Here is a 24693-nt window from a genome sequence, read left to right as displayed (position 1 = left end):
TTCCGTGGGGACCAGCGCGGAGCGGGGGGCGATCCCCCGCGGCGGCCGCGCGGCAAACACGCGGGCACCGGCCAGACCCGCGCCTCTGGCTGGAAGTAGAGGGAGGGATTTGCCGATATATATATTTTTTTTTTCCCTCATTCACGGGGGGGTTCCCTGGCGGTCCCCTCCCGGTACGTGGGCCGGGCGCGCTGCGCGCCGCGGAGCCGCCCGCGGAGCCCCGCGCCATCGCGCCGCTCTCTCTAATTGAAATGGCGCTTTTGGCCGGGGGCGGGCTGCCAGGGCGCTCCGCAATAGCACAATGCATGTCGATAGACGTCATTTGGTTTTAATGGCCTACAGGAAATTTGGCGTTTACAATGCGAGACATTAGCAAAGGGTGAAAGGGAGGGGGAGGCAGGCAGGATGGATGGCTGGGAATAATTGCAGCCCCCCCCCCCGCCCCCGAGGCCCCCCGTCCGCACCTCGGCGGCGCTGGGTGCTGCAGGGAAGGGGGGGTCGGGGCTATTTTTTTATTATTTATTTTTTAACTTCATCTAGTTTATCAACAAGTGCAGAGTGGGTGCTACCCTAATTGTAACAGAGGAGTCAAGAGATGTGAGAAACGTGCCCTGTGTTACTTATTTGGGAGCTGAAAATTTATGCCTAGTTGAAAATGCCTGGGGAAATATTACATCAGACCAAATGACAATGATTAAAATCAGCTTTTTTCCCCCCCTTCCCCCCCCCTCTTTTCCTCCTTCTTCTTTTCAGTAAGTCTGTTGAAGGACGTGACAGTGGCCTGATCCTCCCCAACACCGAACCGTTATCCCCGGCAGGGCCGGGCCGGGCCGGGCTGCGCGGAACTCCGCGGGGCAGCGCAGCTCCCGCCCCGGCCGCGCCGCGCGGGAGGGGCTCTGCGGGCGGCGGCGCCGGGGGCGCGGGCTGGGGAGCCGGCCGCCTTCCCAGCCTTATTTCATTTTCAAGGGCTGTATTTTATTTTATTCTGGGGGGGGGGGGGGGGGGGGGGTGGGGGATGGGGGAGTAAATCTGCAGACCTTCACCAAAAGGAGGGAAAAATATCCAATTTTCATCGCAAAATTAGCTAGGGCGAGAGCAAAGGGCTGAGCTAATTGTAGCCTAATCCTCTGCCTGCAGGCGTTTGCAAAGCCCTGAGCAAGAATTCGCTTTTTTTCCTCCTCTTCTCCCTTCCCTCTGTTATTTAGAGACGGGATTATTGCCTTTCTTCTCATAACAGCCTCGGCAGTTTCATTTAAAGGCTTTTTTTTCCCCCCTCTCACACACACACATACACACACACGCACAAAATAAATAGAAAAAGAAGCAGCAAAAACAGGGGAAGAGACAGGAGACAGAGAAGCTTTAAAAATAATAATAATCACAGCAGGATCTGCGGAGCAAAGATAGTAATAAAAGCAAAAAGCTGAGCCCATCCACACACAGCCCGGCAGAGCCCAAAGCCAAAGGGGGGCTCGCAGATCTCTTCTGTGCTCAAGGTAAGGACCTCGGCAGCAGCGGCGGCTCCCGCAGCCGCCCGTGCGCCCGCCCGAGCGGGGCCGGAGCGCGCCGTGCGCGCCGCGCCGTCCTCGCATCGCGCCGCACCGCGCGGTTCGCGCCTGCTCGCGCTCCTTTTTTTTTTTTTTTTTTTTTTTTTCCCTTCACCCCCCCCCCCTTCTTTTTTTTTTTTTTTTTTTTTTTTTTTTGGAAAGTGCCTCTTGAAACTCACTCGGCTGCCGGCTCCGGGGAGCAGCGGCGGAGGGGTGTTTTTTTAAAGCTACAGGACCCGTTTGCGGCCGCCCCGCTTTGGTAGCGCCGCGCGTGTGTGTGTGTGTGTCTGTGCGTGTGTGTGTGCGTGCGTGTGTATGTTTTGTTTTGCTCCGCTCCAGCATGGGCAGCGCCGGCGGAGCCCCGCGGCCCGGGGTGCCCGCGCTCCCCCTGCCCCCCCGGCCCCGGCTCTGAAGACGGCCAAGCCCCAGCGCGGCGGAGGCAGCGCGGCTCGCTCTGCGCTTTCGCATGGTACACGCGGAGCCGCGGCCGCGGGCCCGGGCGGGCGGGGAGCGCGGGGGAGCGCGGGCCGGGGCGCGGGGGCTGGCGGCGGGGCGGCTCGGCACAAAGGGAAGGCGGGCGACAATGGGGAGCGCCGCGTATGGAAAACACGGGCGGGCTGTGAATGAAACTCTGGCGCCAGTGAGAGTGGAAGGCTTGGTTTGGGGTAGACTTCAAACCACTCTAGGCTATAGTTTGCATTCCTGCTCCTGCATGCGATGTGGCACACTTCTGCAAAATTAATACATTAGCCTGGCTAATGCTCACCACCATTGGCTGCGCGGAAAATGTGCAGGATCGGGGATTCGGGCTTGACTTTTTTTTTCTTGCATTCATCTAAGACATCTCCTTTCTTGTTATGTGGGAATAAGTAAAGGACGCCATGTTGTGCCTTCTTTTTTTTTTTTTTTTTGGTTGAATTTTTCCTTCGGGCATGCAGTGTGTTCAAAAGAAAAAGGCAGAAGTTGAGTGACCGGGTGCGTTGCTCGCTGGTGATTTCCCTGACCATCAGTAAGGAAAAGCATTTGGGTGACGTGAAACTTGCACTAAATAGACTGGAGTCTGCCAGAGAGAGGCGGGTTGCGGAGGGGGGGAGAGGGGGAGGAAGGAGAAAGCCTTCCTTTTTTTTTTTCCCCTTTTTTTAAAATTTTTTTGGCGGGGGGGGGGGAGGAAGCAGAGCTCCAGAGGGAGTTCCCCCTTTGCTTCACACCCCCCCCCCCGCCCCTCAAAAGTTTTGGGCACGATCTCCTCTGTGTCTCGGTGCAGTGCTCAGTAAAGCAGCGTGGAGGTGTGTGCAAATGTTTATGGACTTTTAATTTTGGAGCCACCGAGCCCAAGGTTTGCAGCCCCCCGCCCCGCTTTGTCTTAGGGCTGGGAGCACGCCAAAGTGGGCAAGTTGTCCGGGGGTGGCTGTGAGGCAGAGCCGAGCTGTCGCTGTCCCCGTCCCCGTGTGGGCAGACAAAGGTAATTCCCGGTCTGGCCGTGCCCCTCCGGCAGCCCGGGCACGCAGACGCTGCCCGGAGCCGCTGTGGCCCGCAGTGCCGAGGCCGGGGCGATGCCGTGGGTGGGTTTACCCCTGCTGGGGCTGCCGGTGCAGGGATGAAGGCCCCGGGGAGGAGGAGCAGCCTCCCCCAGGCTCCAGCAGCCTCCCCAGGCTCCAGCAGCCTCCCCCAGGCTCCAGCAGCCCGGCGGTGCGGCCGGGCCCAGCCCGGCTCCCGGGAGAGCAGCTCCACGGCAGGTCCTAAACCTGCCTGCCGCTTTCATTGCACGTCTTAAATGTGCATGAAGGAATTAAACTGCACGAGTGAATAACAGCATTAGTTTCAATTAATTTTTATCCTGGCAACAATAAACTTTAAAAACAAAGCGCTTTTACATCCTTAATTAGTCTTGCTTCCCATCTGTAGTCTTTTAAGTGCCTGCTCCTTGATTTAACTTTGTCCCTCCTTCAGAGCCGCCTCCTTTTTTATTATTTTCCTTTTTTTTTCGTTCCCCCTTCCAGACTGCTGCCTGTTTCTTTCCTGCAACCTTTCACCTCCCTTGTCCCTATCTGTCTGCTCTGCTCTGTGCAGTTTATTTCTCCTGTATTTTCCCAACATCAACAGCAGTATTGGTTACCATGGCCCCAAGCTATGTGCAGAGGTGGGAAAGCTTCATCCGCCCAAAACTTCTTACACTTTTGAAGTCTTTCTTTTAGTAGGATCTGAAATGTATCATCTAGAGTGTGTATTAAATGAACAGTATTCCTGAAGGCTTTAGAGCAAGAAAGGCAACACCCTGGAAAATTCTGCAGTCTTTCAGCATTCTCTGCCCTAGGGTTATAGCCCTGGGCACGGAGCTGAATGGAGCTCTTACAACTGCCTTCTGTTTACCTTTTATGGTTAAAATAACAGCTTAGCAAAGAAGCAACTTCATGGAGAAACGATTCAGTGAAATCATCTCAAGCTGTAGCAGCATAGCTAGTTTAATCACCCCTAGAGAGCTGAACAACTGTGAGCACAATGGGACACAAAATCATTTTGTGTGTAAATGAGCATGGCATTGTGATTATTTCACTTTGCATGGGCAAATAGTTTTTACAAGCAGTTAGCTTAGGAAGGCAGAAAAAGATAAGCTGCTCTGAAAGATCTTGGTGTGTAATGTTTGAAAAACTAAATATTCACATAATTTGGGAATCAGGCTCTATTGATTTTGCCTTCAGCAGGTTCCTGTGTTACTTATTAGAGCAGGGTTATTGCCTGTGCCACTAGTTGGGATGCTGTAGCCTGTTGTAGGCAACTAAAGAGCAAGGATTATTTTACATGGTTTAATAAATGAAGTTTGTTAGTGTTTCTGTGATATTTACCCTTAAGGTTTTAATTTTCTCATCCATATTAGAAAATATGTGCATAAAGACTTCCACTGGATAAATACATTTAGGATTTTGCTTCGTGCATAAAATAAGTACATTACTCAGTGTGATGAATTTTTGCTGTGTGTTACATTAAGAAGAGGAAGGAGTCATTAGAAATAGGGTTATGGTACCTTAAGAAACAGGGGGTATTTTTTTTGGAGCAGTAGTGCTTAGCCGTTGTGCCTCTTGACAATTAGCTCATACAAAAAGGATTGAATTCCACAATTTTAATAAAAATCTAGGATTCATTTTTTATTATGAATCCTCTCCAGCCAGTGTTTTAATTCCCCTTCTCCTCCTCTCCCCCCAAAAGCCAGTGGCACCCTCAAGAAGTATGAAAAGCCATAAAAGTTTGAGAACTATTTTAGCTTTCCTGTGATTTTCTATAATTAAGTGTTTTTTCAACACATGCTCTAGTTGAGAAATGCCAAAAGCAGAGGATTGTTCAAAAGGTCCCTCCAGTGAATAGTATAAATTAAATATCTACTGTGTGAGTATGGCCTCACTGAGAATCTCAGTCTTTACAGATCAAGGAATTTACTGGTATACTAACATTAAACAAAATCCTAAGATAGCAGCAGTGTTTAAATATGCACAAATAGATTCATATCACTTGATCTTTAGCTATCTGTGCATATTTTAAAATTGATGTCTGTATTTCAAGACAAATGGTTAAATGTAAGACACATTTACAGAAGACTGGAAGTCCTTTGATTCCATTTGGAAATTGTAACAAGGGGTGCAGATGAGCCCTAATTAGACCCTTGTTTTGTGAAACTGCGTGAGATTTATTTCCAAGGCAGCCCTGTACCGTGCAAGGTCTGTACCTTTATCATTAGTGAGCGTGGTTGGGGTCTGAACAAAGACAGGGTTGACATTCAGCCTGGATCTTCTGACCCTTTCATTTAAGTGAAGGAGTAGAGACTGAACATGAGTTTACAGTGCTCTTTGGGAAGGAAAAAAACCAGCAACCTTTGTCTGTGTTGGCAGACAGATTAGTAAACACGCTGTTAAAATACTGCAGGTACTTACATACTATGTTGGTTTTTAAGTTAGTTGTTTTATTTATGCTATATGACATATTTACTGACGGTTGGCCACAACAAGCTCTTGTGGGAAACAAGAAAGCAACATCTTGAGTCATGAAAGGATTCAGTCACTTTCCTTGAAGGTGGTGCTGTAGTGAAAATGTTAATGCCCAATTTTGCATCGGCTGACACAGGAGTCCTAGGACAGAGCTGGCATTTGCTTGGTGCTCAGTGCAGCTGTCCATCCAGCCTCTGAAGAGACAAGGATGTGGATCCACAATGGGGTGATGTATTCCTGGGCTCTAGATGCAGGAAATTCTTAGGAGCTAACCAAGATAAATACAGTGAATGGAGATGTTGTGATGACTTTGTGAAACTGTTCAGATTTGTTAAGATTTTTCAGTCCTGCTCTATAGCTTGGAAATGATTTTACAAAGAATGTTGCTGATTTGTGTTCATCAAGTGGTGTAGTCGGGCATCTTGTGCAAAATACTGCTAAGAGAAAGGCAAGACCAGCTTTAGATTTGTAAGAAACATTGTCAAAGTAATGTGGGAGAAATAGAAATTCACTTTGCAATGCTGCATGTAAAGTGCTTGTCAGACGCAAGGAAGAGCCTGGGTGCTTGGTAGCATGCTTGAATTACAGAATACCAGGAAAATTAGATTATATTCAGAAATGTCTTCAGCTATAATGTTTTGCATATGTTGCTTTCCCCATAAGGGGGAGAATGGATGTACATTTTCTTAAACTTTTCTAGAAGGGTTTTTTTTTCCGTTTGACCTGTGTGCCGTCTGCACCGATTGAACTGCAATCAGCTTTGAGACACACGCTTTGTGCAGAATAAACTGTGCTTTTCTTAAGAGGATAATCGAGGAATTTTCTTTTGCTTGGTTGTCCTGCTCATTTTTAAGGCATTTCAGTATTTTTAGCTTTGATTTTGCTGAAGATTTTTTTGATTCGGTTCAGTAATTTCACTAATTTTCCAATATTTTTAGGGCAGGAGACATTAGGTGGATTGTGGAATTTATGATTTCACGTGCTAGATTATTCAGTACTTTCTTGTCCTAAAAGCATGGGTCAGTTTATTTATCTTTCTGTTTTCACTGCTTCCAAGTATTAATTGCTTTCAGTTTGAAATCTTACTAGTTGTTTAGGTCTAATATTAAAGCTTAACTGAAAATTATCCATTTATTTCACAATTATTGAAAATAAGCCAGAAAATTGATCTTAGTTTGAAGTGAAATTTACTACATGTATAAACTAAATGCCTTAGGTACTGAGGAAGTCACTAATTTAGAGGTGTCTTGTTACTGAGACAAACTTGCAAAAACCCCCTGAATCCCAATTCACAAATTGGTTATTCGTTTGTCAGGGGATATTTCACATCTAACACATAAGCCCACGACCTTTAATTAGAATTTTGCAGTTTGTTTTATGCCCCTTGAGGCTGACACCTTGAAAATTTTTTTCTTGATTTCTTATTGCTAATAAGCATCTTTCTCTTCCCCTCTGGTACTTAGAAGAAAATGATGCAAATACGCTTAATTACAGTGGTGGCAATAATTTGTTAGCCGACTATGTGATCAGGCAGATGGAAAAACGATCTGATTAGATCTGTGATCACACTGAAAAACAAGGTAACACAGTGCTACATTTAAGAGAAACTGTTCTTTTTGCCTCCCTGCTCAGGAGGGAAGAAGCATGTCCCGTCTGTCTCTGACACGCTCCCCGGTTTCTCCTCTGGCTGCTCAAGGAATTCCTCTCCCAGCTCAACTCACCAAGTCCAACGCTCCCGTGCACATCGATGTAGGAGGACACATGTACACCAGCAGCCTGGCTACCCTCACCAAGTACCCAGACTCCAGGTAAGAAACACCTTGGTGCTGGCAGCTCTCTGCTGCTGCTGCTCCCTGTGCACCTGCGAGGAATATCTCAGTGCAAAGTACATTTGTTATATATTCACCGCTTATGTATTATTCAGTTTCTGATTTATACAGGAACTTCACTGGGGTTCTGCAGAAAAAAAAGGCCTGTACAATTAATATATTATTTAGAGAGTCTATTCATTTTCTCTCTCAACATCTTCTGCGCTCTGCCGATACATTTGAAGCACCTGTTGGTGTGCTGCCCTAGATTATTTCCAGCTGTAGCAGGAAACTTGTTTCTTTCAAGTTTGGGGGGAAAATGTGGCTTTTTCTTCCTCAAGGAGAGGGAATGGTTCTACTACTGTGGGACTAATGGATGCTGGTGTTGGCCAGCCAGAGTGCTGATCTCACTGGGAGCTGTGTGCCCCAGCAGTCAGCTCCTCTGGGCTGGCCCGCCCTGGCTGCTGCAGCTGCATTAAATTCCTGTGAGTTTCCATGTAGTGCCTTGTGCTGGACAGGTTGGTGACATGTCTGGCAAGATTTATGGAGATCTGGCCAGCATTATCTCAGGATAAACTCCAGATATGCCTAATTAGGAGTAGATGTGGCATGAGATTGTATTTGTGCGTGACATGGAGTGTCTGTTGTCTGCCTGGCTGCCAGTCCTGCAGGGTGCTGGGCACCACGGAGGGTGGGCACCCTGGGCAAGGTGCAAGGCACTGCTCTGTGAGGGGTGAAAGCCCAGACACTGAGAGGTGCCTGATTTTGATTTACAGTTATATCCACTAAATCAGTTCAGGTTTTTATCGCTGGGGCTGCTCAGGGTGCAGAGGGTGAGTGTGAGGGTGAGTGCAGGGCAGGTGTGCTGTGCCTGGCCAATGTACCCACTGCACTCTTGGCTCCAAAGCAAGCCAAAGCCAGATTTTGTTGCCAGAGGTTTTGCTACCTGCATGGCCAGTATTCCAAAAGAGAGAATTGTTTTTTTCTTTTTGGTATGACAACCAGTGTAAAGAGCTAGTTTCATCTGAAGATTTTTCTTTTAAAAGAACTAAGGGGTTTTGCAGATTTGGCAGCTTCCCAAGCAATAAATGACATTTATGGAGACACCTTGAAATGCCTCTAATATCATAAAGCATATGGCTGTGATTTCATTCCAAGGAAAGGGAGCTGCTGAAATTCTCTATGGAAAAAAGCCCAATTATTAAAATATCTATATTTTATAGTCAGATCAAAACAATATGATTTTTGTGGACAGTATCTGTTTAATAATGTCTTTGTGGTACTACTTTAATCATAAAGAAGAAATCTGTTTAGTGAAGAGAGATTTATAATGCAGAAGCATACAAATGCTTCATAGTATTAAAAATACAGTGAAGATTCTGCAGTTGTAATAGAGTGACACATCTGTTTCCACACTTTAATATATTGCTGCTATTTTTAAAATATGCCACACATCAAACTTACTTAATAAAAGCTTCAGTTATAGAAGCTTTGGGAGAATATACATAAATTCACAGATTTTCTTTCAAGAGAATACTGTACTGAACCAAAATTTTCTTTTTTCTGCTTGATAAGTAGCAAAAGCATATTTCTGCAGATTTTGAAAGTACAAAACTGACCAGAGCTTACATGCTGCCTGATGTTTTGCTGTGTACTGTCCTTTGTTTATATTGCTATGTTATCTCATAAGGTTTGGCTGCTTTTTCAGCTGCTCAAACCTATAGATGACATTATTTTTGTAGCAAAAGATAAACCTTCACCAGCAGCCCAAGTAGGACATCTTGCTCGATACATTATGAAACTGGGTGAAGGCTGTATCTTAATTTATTATCTTATTTTTATTTTTTAGTATTGTTGGTTTTTTCTGCAATGCTGCATAGTAGACTTAGTTGTAAGCCCCTCACTGAGTCTGGCCTGCTGGCATTCCTGGTTGAGACAAAATCCTTGAGTTATTCCCATGGGGATGATTGGAGCTCCTGGTGCTGCTTCCCTGCCCTGCTATGGATTTTCCATATGGCACAGACTGGCTTTGCAGGGCTGGGAGACGATTCCCAGGTCACTCACGGGGCAGGAGGAGGGAGAAAGCTTTTCTGAGCAAAATATCTGGAAATAATGCCAGGGCACTGCTGGCTTGTGCCAGGGGTGTGACAAGTGTGGCCACAGAGAGGCACGGCCACACTGATCCACGTGCAGAGCTGTCTGGGTTATTTTGGATGGGGTGTTAAACTCTTGAGTTTAAAAGCTTCGAATCCAAGAAATCACACATATCTCTAGATTGCATTTCAGCAAAAGATAAAAGTGCTGAAATGCTTTGCAAAATCTTAGCTGCAGTCACATAAAATAATTTGTGCTCACTGAAACTGAAAACTGTGAGAATAAACTTCCTTTTAATTTGTTTTACAATTTCTGTTGCTTTCTCTGTGCTCTCAGATTGCAAAGAGCTTTTAGCTTGTGGGCTGCTTAGCATATACTGTACTTGGATTTTTAAGGATACATGGATTGTGTATAAACAGGTGTGCATACACAGAAACAGCACATACTGATGGAAAAATCAATCACCAAGTTGTGTTGGAACTTCCTCAATATTTTGGGGAGGTCCTGAGCAAACTCAGCTCGTGCTGAGTTCAGTGAGAGGGAGGAGCTGCCCAGGTCAGGAGCAGTGCAGGTGTGAGCAGCTCCTGCCCCAGCTGTGCTGCAGTCCCCTCTGCTGTGGCACAAGAGACACAAGGGACACAAGGGACACCTGGCAGCAGCTGCTGCATTTCCTGTGTGCTCTGAGAGCAGGGACTGGGCTCTGCCCACCCCTGTGGGCTCTGCCAAGGGGAGGAAAAGGACCATACTGGGGAAACCTCACTCAGCTTCGTGGATGGCTGTTAGTGTGAGGCCAGAGGCCAAATCTTGCATTTCAGAGATCCCAGAGTTGTTTCAGAGCAACCTTGAGCAAGTCTTTGATGTTGTTTGTATTAGTGCAGCTGCTGTGATCGGGGCATTTGTTCATTGATGAAATTTGCATAAGTAAAGGGTGCCAGATTAGGCATTAAAGGGGGTAGATGTTCTCTTTCCCGGAAATTTTTATGGCCCACAGAAAAATTCTCTTAAGAGGAGAAAGCTTGAGCAGGCACAAGTGGTGTGACAAAGGAGAAGAGGGTTAAAGAGCCACTGTCAAAGTGGTTTCTGAACCACTCACACTCACCCACTACTTTTGCACACCTTTCCAGTTGGCTTTTTGAATTAAACCACACACAAGAAAAAAAGCTGGCCTTTCAGAGAGTGAAATGCAAGGGAAATGAGAAACATAAAAAGAAATTGTGATCAACAACAGCATAATGATGGTGGTCTCAGAAATTACCTCACAAATAATATTGTTGTCATTCCCACAGCCTGTACCTACTTGAGGCCACTTTCCATGCATGCCCAAAACTCTCATTAAAGTTGACAAGCTTTGAAGGTGCAAGGAGGTTGATGTTGTCTTACCTGGATCTGAGGCTCAATTTCAGTAGTTTGTTTTCAGCAAATTCTCCTACTTAAACTCACAACTCTTGTAGTTCTGACTTGCAGGTAAAAAAAAAACCAAACAAACCCAAACCAACCAACCAAAAAAACTCTGTTGAATTCTAGTGACTCTTACCATCAGTACCTTTTTTCTACAATAATTGGCTGCATAGAGAAAATATTCATCTTTGTAGCATTGGCTCTGGAAATTTCATTCCTGTTTTCACCCAGAGGACCTCTAAAGCAGCCCCTTCACACATTGACACTTGCATGTGGATTTATATGACAGATTGTAAAGGCTGCAAAACCTCTAGCACATCTCCAAAGTGAGTTGCAAATTGTATTTATCCAATGGACTGAGATAATTTTTACATTTAGGAAACAAACCTGGCCCAAAAGTTCATTCCTTAGGTGCAGTGAGGAATCCCCAAAGGCATTGCTGGATCCCCAGTGTTATTCCCACTGAACTCTGGCAGGCATCTCACTGACTGCAAGCAGAAAAGAGGCAGAAGCTCCAAATCCCTGTAGACCACAGCAGGCCCCAGCTTCTTGATTTCACTGGAAATTTTGATACCACTTTGAATTTTTTTAGGAAGTAGAAGAAGATTTTTTGTCAGAAGCCTGTCCTATTCACAGTCCTGAACAGAGTTTTTATCTCAGGGAATTGTTGTGAGCTCTCTCTGAGCTGTGCTGCTCTACAAGGTAAATGTATTTACCTTCCATTGTTGGATAGTTTGTGTATAATCCTGTGTTTAGGATACTCCCATGTGCCATAAAGCTGATGTTTTCTATGGCATTATTTATGGCAAAGGGGAGCAGCAATGATTTCTGTGGCAGTGCCACTGTCCAGGTGGGAGCAGTGAGGGTGCAGAGAGCCCAGAGAGCCTCCCCTGGGGGTTTGGGAGCTCTGCTGCAGGTTGGAGCTCCTAAAACCATAATACACTTTTTATACCCTTTTTATTTCTCCATTAAATTTATAATTTATTTATATATTTATTTTATGGGCCACATCATTTATTTAAACTTCATTTAAACTTTCTTTAAATTGAACTTAGACAAGCATATTTAAACATCAAGGATATACTTGTTAAAGTACATGTACACATATAGAGTGTATATTTTTATATATATATATATATATATATATATATATATATATATATATAATATATATATATTATATATTATATATATATATTTTATATATATATATATATATATATTACCAAAATATGCTCAAGAAAACTTAAAGGTAACATTACTGACACTGAATAAAAATTGATCTTAATAAAAATAGAATAAAACATGAAATCTTAAAATGAATAAGAATTAGACCTGACCTTGCATAAACTTAAGAAATCAATCTTAATAGAAAAATGCTCTTAATTAAATCGATGGAATAAGAAAACATAACATTACAATGAAAATAACACCATGATGAATTCAAATCTTTAGCTTTCCAGGGCAGGAATCTTTAGCCCAGGGCAGCTGAGCAGGGCAGCACAGTGCCCCTCCTGATCCCAGCTCCTGGGCCCTGGGCTCTGCCTCCCACATCTGGAGCTGTGCCCTCCAAGGAGAACCAGCAGGTTTTATTATTTGGTTCAGGAACTAGTGACCTCTCTACAAGGCAGTAGTTTTCCAGGCATATCCTTTCCTCTAAACCCATGGACTTTTTTGGTGATTTCCAAGGAGTCCCCTAAAGCATGTGTCTGCTCTGAATGTTTCTTGTCAAACACATTGTTGTTTTTCTGACCCCCCTGAGACAAGCTCTCCTACCAAGTGACCTGACTCCAGGTGCTCTCCAGGTGTCTTTGGGCTTTAATTCAGCTGCCTTTTCCTCCAGCACCTCCATCTCTCTGCTTGTTGGAGCTCAGCACTGACACCTGAGAGCTGCTTCTCCCCCCTCCTCTGCAGCCTGGGCTGAGTTCAGGGGAATTCCCTGCTCCAGGTTTGAGGACCCCTCTGTTTTGAGGATTCCTGACCCTGTAGAGCTGGATGCAGTGCTTGCACAGCTCAGACACATCTCCTGAGATCTACCAGACAGGTTTCCACATCATCATTACATGAAGGGCTCTGTACTGGGCCCCACTCTGCCCTTCTTGGGAGGGAGCAGGGAAATTCTTAATTTGGATATATTTAGGATATATAATTCTCTGGATTTACCAGAGCTGAGAACATCTCATACATCTTGCACGTGTATTCACTGTCAGTCTTATAATAATTTATTTGCTAATTTTCCATCAAATCTGTGTATTACTGAGGTTATTGCCTGAAGACAACGTGCAATTAGCAAATTTTGTCACTTACCCCATGCTGGCAGTTAGGGTGTAAACCAGTGATTAAACGAGGCCTCTGCTCAAGACAGGTTAAGTGGGGTGAAGGCCAGATGTGTTCTGAGCAGGGAGTGTTGGTGGCTGGGAGAGCTCAGCACAGCTCAGGGAAGGATCCCCACTGGAGCAGTGTGGGACAGCCCAGGCTCCTGCCATGTTGGGGAAGATGGAACAGGAAAGCCTTATCAATATGATTGTCTGGCAAAAGATTTTGAGAATACAGGAACTATAAGTGAGATTGAAATGAAAGCAAGCTTTGAGATCCCTCAGTTACTGAACAACTGGAAAACAATGGTGTGGCTGGCTGAAGGTGATCCCCTTTTGATGGAACAACACCCTCTGCCTGCAGAGAGGCCCAAGGGTCAGAGCAGACCCTGCCAGCTGGGCAGAAGGGGCCCAAAGAGGAGTTTGTAGGGTTTAAAATGTAACACAGTGTGGTAATGTAATGATTCTTATAGGGTGTATGGAAATGCTATAGGGTTTGTATATTGTACTAGATTGGTTTGTGAGAATCAGAATATTCAACACAGAAGAAGATTTATTGTATTGTAACAGGAACCTCGCTCTCTTACCTTTTTTACTCCCTTACTCTCTCCCCCTCTCATCCTCTCTGCCCCTCTCTTCTCTCAGGCCTGCTCTGAGCTGTGTTTGGCAGCTCCCAGCAGGGCCCTGCCCCCAGGCCCTTTGCAATAAACCCCAAGTTCCAGACCTGGCTCCAGAGATCTCTCGTGTCCGTCTGTCCTGACCATCCCACCCCTGACACTCCTGCACTGCCATCCCCGTGCTGCTGCACCCCTGCAGCCCCATCCATCCTCCCTCAGGTGTCCCCAGGTGTCTCTGTGCCACTGTCACTCAGTGCTGCTGCACCCCTGCAGCCCCATCCAGCCCCTCAGGTGTCTCTGTGCCGCTGTCACTCTGTGTCACTGTCCCTCCATGCTGCCCTGCAGTCCCCTCCATCCCCCCTCAGGTGTCCCCAGGTGTCTCTGTGCCACTGTCACTCAGTGCTGCTCACACCCCACAGCTGTGGGTGTCCGGTCCCTCTCCAGTCCCTCCTCACCCCCCAGGTTTTTCAGGCACAGGGAAGGGCACAAGGGCACATTTCAGCCTCTGTGAGGCACCTCTGTCCCCCAGGCCAGCTGTGCAGTGCCCTGGTTGTGGGGTGACCCCCAAAGGCAGCTCCGGAGCCAGCCCCAGCACCCCACATTGCAGCACATGCCTGCACGTCAGCTGCACACAAAGCTCATTCATTTTAATGGCTATTGTCACCTCAGCCCAGGCACAGCCCCTGAAGAGGCAGAGGCAGGAATTTGCCCTGCACTTCAGGAGAGCTCTGAGGGGCAGGTTCTGCCATGCCAGCCCAGCGTGGCAGCTCTGCAGTGAGGGCTGAGCCTGCCAGGCTCCCCAGGGCTCTGCCTCTGCCAGCAGCTGGCTGGGTGCTGCACAGGAGAGCAAGTAAAGCAGCCAAAACCCAGAGGTTTTGGTAATGTGCAGTGCTTCTTCTGAATTAACATATGAATTCTTATAGAGATTAAGGTTTTGGTTATATGCAGTGCTTCTTCTGAATTAACATATGAATTCCTACAGAGATTAACATAGTTTTTGGATTCATATCATGCACTTGAGATTCAGAGATACATCTTTGGAGTTTTTCTTATCTGGTCATTGAGCAGCTAGCTGTGTCTCTGGTTTCTAAGGGAGCTTTGACCAGCAGAACCCATAAGATAAAAATCCAGAGGAGGGCCTTTCCCCCTCTCATCCTCTGTTTGCCCCAGTCTGCCTGTGGATGTTGTACTTATTAAAGCAGGACTTGGAGCAAGCACAGGGTCTCCCTTTGCCAGTCTGCTTTATCAGGGGTGGAAGCTGAACCTGTCTGTCCCCATCTGCAGAGGCAGCTCCTTACAGGTGCTGCATGGCCAAGGTCACACAAGTCCTTGCAGCACTTTGATAAGTTCTGGGAAAGGTGTGAATTGTTTGTTCCTACAGGCCTCGTGTCCTAAGGCAGTGTGTGTTGCTGCTTGGACACATCCCCCTGAGCAGGGGGAGGACTGACCAGAGCAGCTACAGCTTGAGCTGCACCCATTTCAGGTGCCAGAGGAGGAGTACATGGCTTGGTCTCTATGGAAAATAAAAATAATCTGTGATAGGGATGTATTTACAGCTGGGAATGGTGTTAGGGGCCCTGTCTGTGTCTGTCACTGGCTGGACAGAGCCCTGGATGCAGTGTCTGTCAGAGCCATGGAGGAAGCACACATGTGGCAGCAGATTTCCACATGTTCCCTCTGCTGTTGCACAGCTGGAGCAGTAGCTTTGGTGGTAAAGGAGGATAATCCCTGTAACCCTAACCCTGCATCCCATTGATTAGGGAGGTGGGAAGGAAGGAATTTATATGGAAACTGATTCTTCAGTGCTGTTTGTGTGCACATCTCCAGGATCTCCTATGAACTGGCAGGTGGGGAGCCCCAGCAGAGCTGAGCTGTCACAGAGGTGGTCACTCCTTCCTGGCCTTGCTAAACACTGCCCTGCCCAGCACAGGCACAGCCTGAGCCCACAGCTCAGGAGAGGAAAGCAGAGTTTAGCCCTTGGGAATGCAAATCTCACTGCAGTTGGGTGCTGAGATTGGGTCCTGTTGATGAATTAATTATTTGTGTGTTTACTTGGAAAAGTTGAAATGTCCAAGAAGACACTGCCTGGCTGGTCTCTGATGAACATTTTTTCAGGAATTATTTTATTTTTTCTCTTTACATTTGCAGCCTGGGTTGTGCAGAGATATAAATGGGCATTACAGTGACTAGGAAGGGGCAGACTGAGCTCTTTCTGGGGAGGAGCAGATAGCAAATCAACACACAGATGACAGAGAAATACCATGGTTTTGGTGCTGGGCCTGGCACAGGTTTAAAACCCCTGAATTTGAGAAAATTGCAGAGTCCTCCCCAGATAGCAGCTTCTTGCCTCAGCTGGTGAGAAGGACAGGCCTGCCATGCAGCTGGTGCAGCCAGGCTGGGGCAGGAGGGATGGCACTTGTGCCCACTGAGGGCAGTCCAAAAGATGAACATTGAATGTTCATGTCCAGCACCTTTGGTGCAAACCCCAGCTGACCTTGCCTTGTTCTCTGCTCTTCCCTCTCATGTTCTTGTCACGACCTGTCCTTATGAATGGGTTTTGTGATGGTTTGTGGGTTTGATCTCAGGGTGCAAAAAGAACCAACACGGTGCGAGGGGGTTTGCAATGATAATCGAAACAAATGCACCTTTATTGAATGACCACAGCAAAATGCAATAGAGGGATTAAGGGAGAGAAAAAGATAGAGGAAGAGAGAGAAAAGAGAGAGAGAGAGGGGGATAGAACTACCAAACATAGAGATGAAGTCCTTTGGTCCAGTCGAGGATCCGCCTGTTACGTTGGGGATCTCAAAATCTCTGGCTAACTGAGAGGTTTTTATTATGATAATTCTATTGAAAATTGTGAGGAGGGGGAAACAGATACAATAAGGAATAGATGTAACAGGTAGTCCATGTTCTCAGCAGTAAGCGAGAGCCATTGTGTTCTTGGTCCAGCGGTCACACCCTGCAGGCAAACATCTCGCTTTGGTCAGCTTGCCTCCCCCACACACCTGCCCCGGGCTGGGGGTTTCAGTCCCAGTCCTTGGGGGGAGCAGAGGGGCCTTTTCACATGGGGGTTCCATGTCTCAGTCCTTGGGGGGAGCAGAGGAGCCTTTTCACACGGGGGTTCCGTGTCTCAGTCCTTGGGAGGAGCAGAGGAACCTTTTCACATGGGGGTTTCGTGTCTCAGTCCTTGGGAGGAGCAGAGGGGCCTTTTCACACAGGGGTTCCATGTCTCACTCCTTGGGAGGAGCAGAGGGGCCTTTTCACATGGGGGTTTCATGTCTCACTCCTTGGGAGGAGCAGAGGGGCCTTTTCACATGGGGGTTCCATGTCTCACTCCTTGGGAGGAGCAGAGGGGCCTTTTCACATGGGGGTTCCATGTCTCAGTCCTTGATGGAGAGGCTCCTCACATCTCAGTCTGTCTGTCACGGTGGTTGTAAAACAGGTGAGGGTCTGCTGTGGGGACCACCCAGAACTCAGGAGAAGCCCAGCCAGGCTGAGATGTGGGACAGCTCCCAGGGCTGTTGTTGCACAAAGGGCACGGTGCCCCTTCTTTGGGCTCAGTGTGGCACACAGCAAACAACACCTGTGAAAACAGTAGCTTAGCAATGTTCTCACCTCTTGGGCCTGTGGCCTGTGTAACTTCCTCCTACAGAGAAGACAGGGGGGGTCTTCTCTTCAGTGGTCTCCAAATGATGATTGTGAGGCAGATGAGGGAAAATTCGGACAGACTCTCACAGTTCTGCAATGATAACATGGCTGTAGCTGAGTTATACTTACCACATCAGTAATTCCCACCCTTCCTGCTTACAACAGGTTGAAAGCTAGTCTGGTTTACTAAAAAATCAAAGAGAAACCAGCAGACAAGGATACCAAAATTTCAACTTTTTTTCTTTTTCATTTAGCACTCTGTATTTATCTCACTTTCTTGTTGGTCAAGTTTGGTTTGTCATTTCTTTTGTTGTTACTTCTGCTCACCACTTACCTGACAGGGCACTTTGGTACCAGCAGTCAGTTTCAGGATGGTAGGAGGGAAAGCACTAGCACAGCAGTGCATTTTGAGAGACCACTTCCACAGGATGCTGGACTGGAAAGTAACTATCTCTTCCTTTTAGTTGCTGCAAGCAGAGGCTCTTTCCTGCTCAACAGTGTGGTGTTAAGTACTGTAAAGATGCTGTACTGTGAAATGCAGCATCTTTACATTTAAGACAAAGGGGGATCTCCTTTATTGATTGCTGCTTGGTGTGCTGTGCAGGCAGCTCCCCCATGGCAGGCAGAGGAGCTCTGTGAAGAGGCAGGTTCAGCAAAATCATGTCCCCAGGTCAGAGCTCACCACAGCACCACTGGAGCTGCTGGGGCTTTACCCCTTCCCAGCTGCTTCTGAGCACACAGCACTGCTGTTTGTCTTTTGATTCATAAACTTTTGATTTATGGAGACCCTGCAATGGCAAGCAGACCTAGTCTGCTTAGGGGGATATTTCATGAACTACTTAGGAAGTTTATAAAACAGACTCCCTAGATTATGGAGCAAGGGGGTATCTGTTTTGTAAGGAACATGTTATGAAATGAATTTGTCTCTAGGCCTAACTTAATTATTTTAATGATCCCACTGGTGGTTGTCGAAGGTGTCTTTCTGTGTGCATATTGTGACCTACATGCTTGTGATCATTTGTGAAATCTAAAGATTTAAAAATACATTGGACCTTTTTTACTTCCTTGCCTCCTTCCACTAAAATAAATGGAGGTGGTTTGGATATTGGTGTGTTGGGTCATGTCTCTCTTCCAGTGAAGTCAATGAGAGTTTTACTGTAAGCTTAAATGAAAACAAGCCCTATTGTTCTAGAAAATGAGCCTAATAATGGATCTGGCCAAAATAATCCTTGTCCTCTGTGGGGTTACACCAGGGCTGGAGCTGGTGCTGTGTGGTGAGGAGTTCCAGAACCTGGGCACTGCACTCAGGAGCTGCTGCTGGGTGCCCACAGTGCTCTGGGGTGTAAAACCAACAGCCAGGTGAGCACAAGGTGTCCTGCCCTTCCAGGTGCATGCACAAACCCTTCCTGGCCTTCCTAAAGATGTGACTCTGCTGGTTTTGAAGGAGATCCATTAAATTTGTGTCTGTGTAACTGAAATCCAAATTAATCTATTCAGGGGTTAATGAAATCCTGAAGAACAAAGTGCATTTTTAAATAGAAGAAATATGCAGGCATGCAAACACAGATTCAGATGTGAGAGCAGAAGGGAAGCTGGATCTCTGGAGCACAGAGCAACAAGCTGGGGTGGAGGATGCAGGCAGGAGCTGGTGCAGGCTGTGCCCTGTGCTGCTGTCACCCCCATGAACTCTGCTAAGTTTTGTAATGTGAGATGTAATAAATTGATGAGCAATGCAGCTAGGCCTTGCAGTACCTCAGCTTGTTCCCTTGTGCTGTCCTGACATTGAATGCATGATCTGGTGGCAGGGACAGGCATTGTCAGTCACTCTCATGGCTGCTGTCACTGCCCTGATACAGAATTACACCAGGCTGGTGCCTTTCCTAATCTGAATTTACAGCTGGGAGAAGCTGCAGAGCTGGAATTAAACTCCAGAGTTATAAACTCACTTCTCCATGCTCTGTCCACCAAACTCCCTACTCCTTCATCTCAGCTGCTGTGATCAGCATGTACTTCATTCTTTTGATGCTTAGAAATGAAATGACATCTGTAAAAACTTTACAGGTGTTTGTTTTTACCTGACTTGCTCTCACTGGAAACTCAGCCAGGCAGGACAGCTCTGAGCTTCACAGTTGTGCTTGGTTGTGTTCCTCCCTGATGCAGCAGGACAGAGCTGGGCAGAGGAGTGTGCTGTTCACCTGTGCTGTGTTAAATTGTGTTCAAAGGCCAAAATTGCTGCTTTTTACCTGCTGATGGTCACATAAAGCAAAACCTGGGAGAGTCCTGCACATGGCTGCTGGGGGTTACTGTGCAGCAACTTCTGGTGGAATTTTGCACCTTCCTTTGCACCATTCCTCGTGGTCAGACCCAGAAGGGATCAGCTGGTGAGCTCTGGTGGAAGCTGAGCTTTGCACCATGAGGCACTGAGGGAAGGGCACAGGGCAGGCTCCTGCCTCTGCTCCCTCCTGATGGAGTGCAGCTGCTGCTGGTGCTGCAGGTAATCCATTTAGATCTGGAACCACTTTGGCAGCAGCAAATCTCTCTTGAGAAAGTGGGCAATGAAAACCAGGGACTCTCTTTAACCTCTTTGGTGTCATACTGTGTTAGGCCAAGGATTTGTACCGGTGCAATCCACACCAAGGGCTGCAGCTTTGGCACTTGGGGAATGCAGACTGAGCTCTGCCCCTGCCAAACCCACCATGGGCAGAGTGGGGTAGGGGAGCTCCATGGGAACCAGCACATGAGAGTGGAGAAACTGGGTCCTCTGCTTGTGCCAGGGCTCTCTTGGAGGGAATGAGGGCTGAATTTTGGCCAGTAGTACATAAGATTGGTGCTGAATGAGGAAAAAAGTTCAATGACTGCTTTTTAGTCTTGTGGAAGGGGGATAATAAGGCTTGTAGTTAATACCAGTTTCAAACATATTTCTTCTTTGTTTCACAGTTTTATTCTGTTTGCAGGCATGAGGGTTAAAGTGGGGGCCTGCTTCTGCTTCCAGTTAAATCAGAGGATGGTTTGGCCTTGACTTCACTGGAATCAGAATCAAACCCATGACCAGAGTGTTGTATTTAAGAATGAGTCTCTCACAGTCACATAAGAAACTCAGGTTCAGCTTTCAGTAGCTCATCAGAACTCAACAGTGAACAGTTACTTATTATTTTAAAGTTTTTGATGAGCTCAGTTTTGCAGGGGAGGTGTCCTCTGTGCAGCAGGTGTATGGCTGTCTCCTCCTGGGTGTGGGTTCCTGTAGCCCCCAGGCAGGGGCTCCTTTTTTTGGGAATGTGGCTGTGGTGTGGGCTCCTCCCAGCAGACATGGTGGTGCTGCTGTTGCCTCCTGTCTGTCCCTGCTCTCCAGCTGCAGGAGTGAAAAACCTGCTGGAAATTCCTCTGTGTTTCTGCTCATGTGCCAATGGCTCAGGCTCAGCAGCAAAAAACTTACACAAAAAATCCTCCTGCTTGGTGTGGCTCTGTGGGCCTTGGGGATTATTTTCCCTCCAAAATAGCTTTTTAACAAATTGTTCTTGATGTCTTCAGTTTTTTTAAATGAACTCTAGGAAAAATACATTGGTTACAGCTTAATCAAAAGTTAGAATAAACAAGAGAATAAACATTATTCATTCATCATTTGAAGTGTGATAACAAAATATGGGTAGAGAGAGCTGGATGCAACTTCCCAATCACACACATGCCTGGAGAGAAGCAGGAGCCGTGTCCTGTGAGCCCTGCAGTGCCTGCTCCAGAGCAGGGGCTGCTCTCAGCTGTGCTGGAGTGGGCAGCACTCTACTGCAGCAGCTTCACACCCTGGCACTGGGCAAAATCTGTGACTCTTTCTGTCCTCAGCTCAGGGGAGCTCACAAGGATGGGCTGCAGGAAAAGCAAATGGAGCAAGAATGTCAGACAGGCTGGGTCCTTTCCAAATTATTCTCAACAGCAGGAGAGCTGCACCAGTTTAGTGGAACAAGGAAATGTCCAAGCACAGGGGCAGAAAGATGATTTATCAGTGCCCAGAGAGACTGGAATCATTCCTGTTCACAGCCCTGGGATGTCCCAGCAGCACAGGCCAGTGTGGGCACCAGGGCCATGGGCTGTCCCTGCTCTGCCCAGGTGAGGCAGGGTCCTGGGTCTGGGAACTGTCTCCTGTGAGTCTGGAAATAAAGGAGATAATCAGAGGAAAACATGCTCAGGTTTTTGTCTGGGATCAGGAGTGAAGGTCTGTGACTGCAGCAGGCTGGACACTGTGTGAGCAGTGTGTACCAGAGTCAGTGTGTCACCTTTTGGGTGTCACCATTTCTGCTCTGTAAAAGGTTGTGAAGCCCTTGAGTCAATGGCATCCCTCTTTCTCCTGCTGGAAGGTCCTGGTTTCGCAGCACCCACACATGCAAAAGATGAGGAGGGCCAGACTCACACCCTGAAAGGGAAATGAGCTCCATTTGAAATTTTCCCTGCCTTCACTGAGTCTCAGTGGGAGTTTCACTCTTGACTTTACAAGCAGGATTTAGCCCATTTATATTATAATAAAACCAGTGTCTGCATGTCCTCAACCTCCCAGCGTGCCCAGCTCTACTGGGCTGTTGGTCATGGCAGCAATGTCCAGATTTAGTCAGCTTGAAAATCTCAGTGAAATAATGAATTATCCTCCACTGGAAGTTACAGAAAGAAGGAGAGCAGCAAGAGAGAGCTGGTGTTTGGTGAGCCCTGCCCTCATCAGGGCTCTATGATTAGGGGAAAGGGATGGTTAAAGGAATAGCAAGAAAAGACTTGTACAGGCAGGAATGTTTTATTTGAAATTTGTATCTTCTCATGTATTAACAACTTCATTTTCTTGAGTGCCTGCAACTCCTACAGAGTTTGAGCTGCAATGCAGTTCTTGCAGGATTGGGACCTTTGCAAAACTAAGATGCCAGTTTTGAATTTTGGTTTAAATGAAAGAATTTTTGTTCTGAGTTTATTTTCCTGACCAATATTTAGTGTAAATTATGTGTTGAGAAAACGTGAGAGGCCCAGAATCCCCACAGGCCTCAAATCAGAGCTGCAGGAGCAATGGCATAATAGAGGATACAATATAAATTTATATTTATGTTTTTAATCTTCCCGAGCTATTTAGGCAAAAGTTTAATTAGAATGAAGTAAAAGGCACAAGGAGAGAAAAAATAACCTATATATAGCATATAACAGAATGTTATACTGGAAAAAATCAGTAGCACCAGAAATCCAGCTTACATTCTTCTTTAACCTCAAGTGTAAGTCCACAATTTAAAATAAAGAGAGGAATTCCCAGGCAGATGGATATTACCTGCAGTGCAGTTGCTGGATCTCAGAGTATTTCATTGAAAGAATACTCAGCTCCTACCCTGAACACATCCTGTGTTTCAAAGGCTCACATTATTTGGTGATTTCATTGAAAACATGCAAGCCAGCCAGGCTGCTGTCACTGTCTCCAGAGAGCTGGTGCCTGTTAGGGGCAGGGTGGCAGAGCTGGCCTGGCCTGCCCTGCAGTGACAGCAGCTCTGTGGGGCTGGGATGCCCTGGCTGCTCACACTGACGTGCTCAGAGCCCTGCTCTGGCCAGGGGCACCCCAGAGCAGCTCAAACAGACAAACCCTGGGAAATGGAGGCTTAAGCATCATAAATCACAGGAGGCTCTTTGTCCCTGTCCCTGGTGCCAAAGGTGAACGAGCCATGTCAGTGGCAGGTAGGGAACTTGTAATGAAGAAATGCCAATTGTTCCTGTATCTGAAAGTTAGGTTTTTTCCCTTGCTGAGCACAGCAAATATTTCCATCACTGCTGAGTTAAATAGGTGTGGTGGGATGCTGATGTCTGTGTAGGAAAAAGTCTCTGTCCTGTGTGTGTATCTGCTTCCTTTACCTGAGGATGTAGGCATGTGCCAAATTAAATTAAAGGATTTGTGATACAGCAATTCATGTACTAGAAACGTTTGTTTAGTGAAGTATTTTCATAGCTGTTAACACTAAAATAGACAAACTCTTGAATAAGGCAAGCTGTAGTCATCAGCCTGAGGAAGGGCTGTGTGCTGCCCCATTCTGCTCCTGCTGGGCACCCACAGGACATGAGAGAAACTGGGGAGGAGAGGCCAGGCTGGGGGCCTGATCCCACCAGCAGGCCAAGGGCTCGGGGTTAATACCCCTGGAAACCTGGGGAGAATGAAGAGTTTATGGCAATCTCAATTCCCTGGTATTTGGTCTGCTCGTGGCAATGGTCTGAGCCCTGCTCCTGTTGGGATGTGGCTGAAGGGATACAGGCCCAGAGTGGCTCCTGACTACCAAGAGAATTTGTTCATTCAGGAAAAGACACAAACTTCTCTGCCTGGGATAATGTTTCCACTTCCTTGTCTCACCTGCTAATTTATGTCATTGATACTGTTTCTACAAGTTAAGGGATAAGTGTGGTGCAACAGACTATGAATGCACACACATTTCCAGGAAGTTATATATCAAAGTCATCTGCTAAAGTGTCTTAACTGTGCAGATAGGCTGTAAACAACAAGCATCTCTCACCCTTACCATGAATTCTTTGTGGTATTTCTAAAATAATAGGTAATTTCCACTTCAGTGGATTTTATTACCTGTTGCTCCAGTGGACTTTAATTGATAGCAACAGTGAACAGAAAACAGAATTGTCCATGGCTTTGTTTTAACTACAAAATCCATTCTATACCTAATTTTGCTTTTTTAGTGGTGGCATAGAAGAAGAAAGAAAATCCTCCCAGAGCTTCCTAAGAATGATTCTGCATGGCAGATTATAATGTTCTTTATGGATTATTGACTTTTAAAAATACATGTTCATACTATATAGACTAGCTCTGATCTGTAACAAAAATAGATATCATAGCCTGAACAGCAAAATATGAAGTATTAAATGTAGGTAATAGATCCTGCAGTTCCTTCAGGTGCTCAGTGGTTAATGAGTGTAATATCCTGCAGAAGCATGGCAAAGTGAGCATATGGCTCAAAAACTCCTGTGGCATTCCAGGATCAGCACTGGGAGGCAGGAGCAGGAAGTTTCAGGAATTGGAGATGGATAAACATGTTACCTTCAGAGTTCCCTCCTTGTAGTGAGCTGACCCTGCCTGGACTCCAGGCACCCCCAAAGCTGCTCTCCCACCCCTCCACAGCTGGACAGCCACAGAAAATACAGTGAAGGTTCATGAGTTAAAGATCAGGAGAGATCACTCAGGAAATACCATCAAAGGCAAAACAGGCTGGAATTAGAGGCATTAATTGGATTTATTTCTAACAAACTCAGAGCGGGATAATGAGAAGTAAAGTAAACCC

The 24693-nt window shown here is 46.5% G+C and overlaps 1 protein-coding gene across 2 annotated transcripts in view; it reads left to right on the top strand.

Moving 5' to 3' along the window:
• Nucleotides 1-1452: 1452 nt before the first annotated feature.
• Nucleotides 1453-24693, top strand: part of KCTD15 (potassium channel tetramerization domain containing 15) — a 50181-nt gene continuing 26940 nt past the window's right edge. Inside the window, exons 1-2 of one of the 2 annotated variants that reach the window (XM_036404692.1) lie at nt 1453-1496; nt 7157-7332. In XM_036404692.1, coding sequence (XP_036260585.1) covers nt 7169-7332 — 164 coding nt within the window. In that variant the 5' untranslated portion in view covers nt 1453-1496; nt 7157-7168. Of the gene's footprint in view, nt 1497-1745; nt 2017-7156; nt 7333-24693 lie in introns of those variants that run through there. The other variant, XM_036404691.2, reaches the window with a different exon arrangement.

Source organism: Molothrus ater, unplaced genomic scaffold, assembly GCF_012460135.2.
Source record: "Molothrus ater isolate BHLD 08-10-18 breed brown headed cowbird unplaced genomic scaffold, BPBGC_Mater_1.1 matUn_MA654, whole genome shotgun sequence".
NCBI lineage: Eukaryota > Metazoa > Chordata > Aves > Passeriformes > Icteridae > Molothrus > Molothrus ater.
The sequence above is the reverse complement of the archived record's forward strand: the minus strand, read 5'-3'. Positions and strand labels throughout refer to the sequence as shown.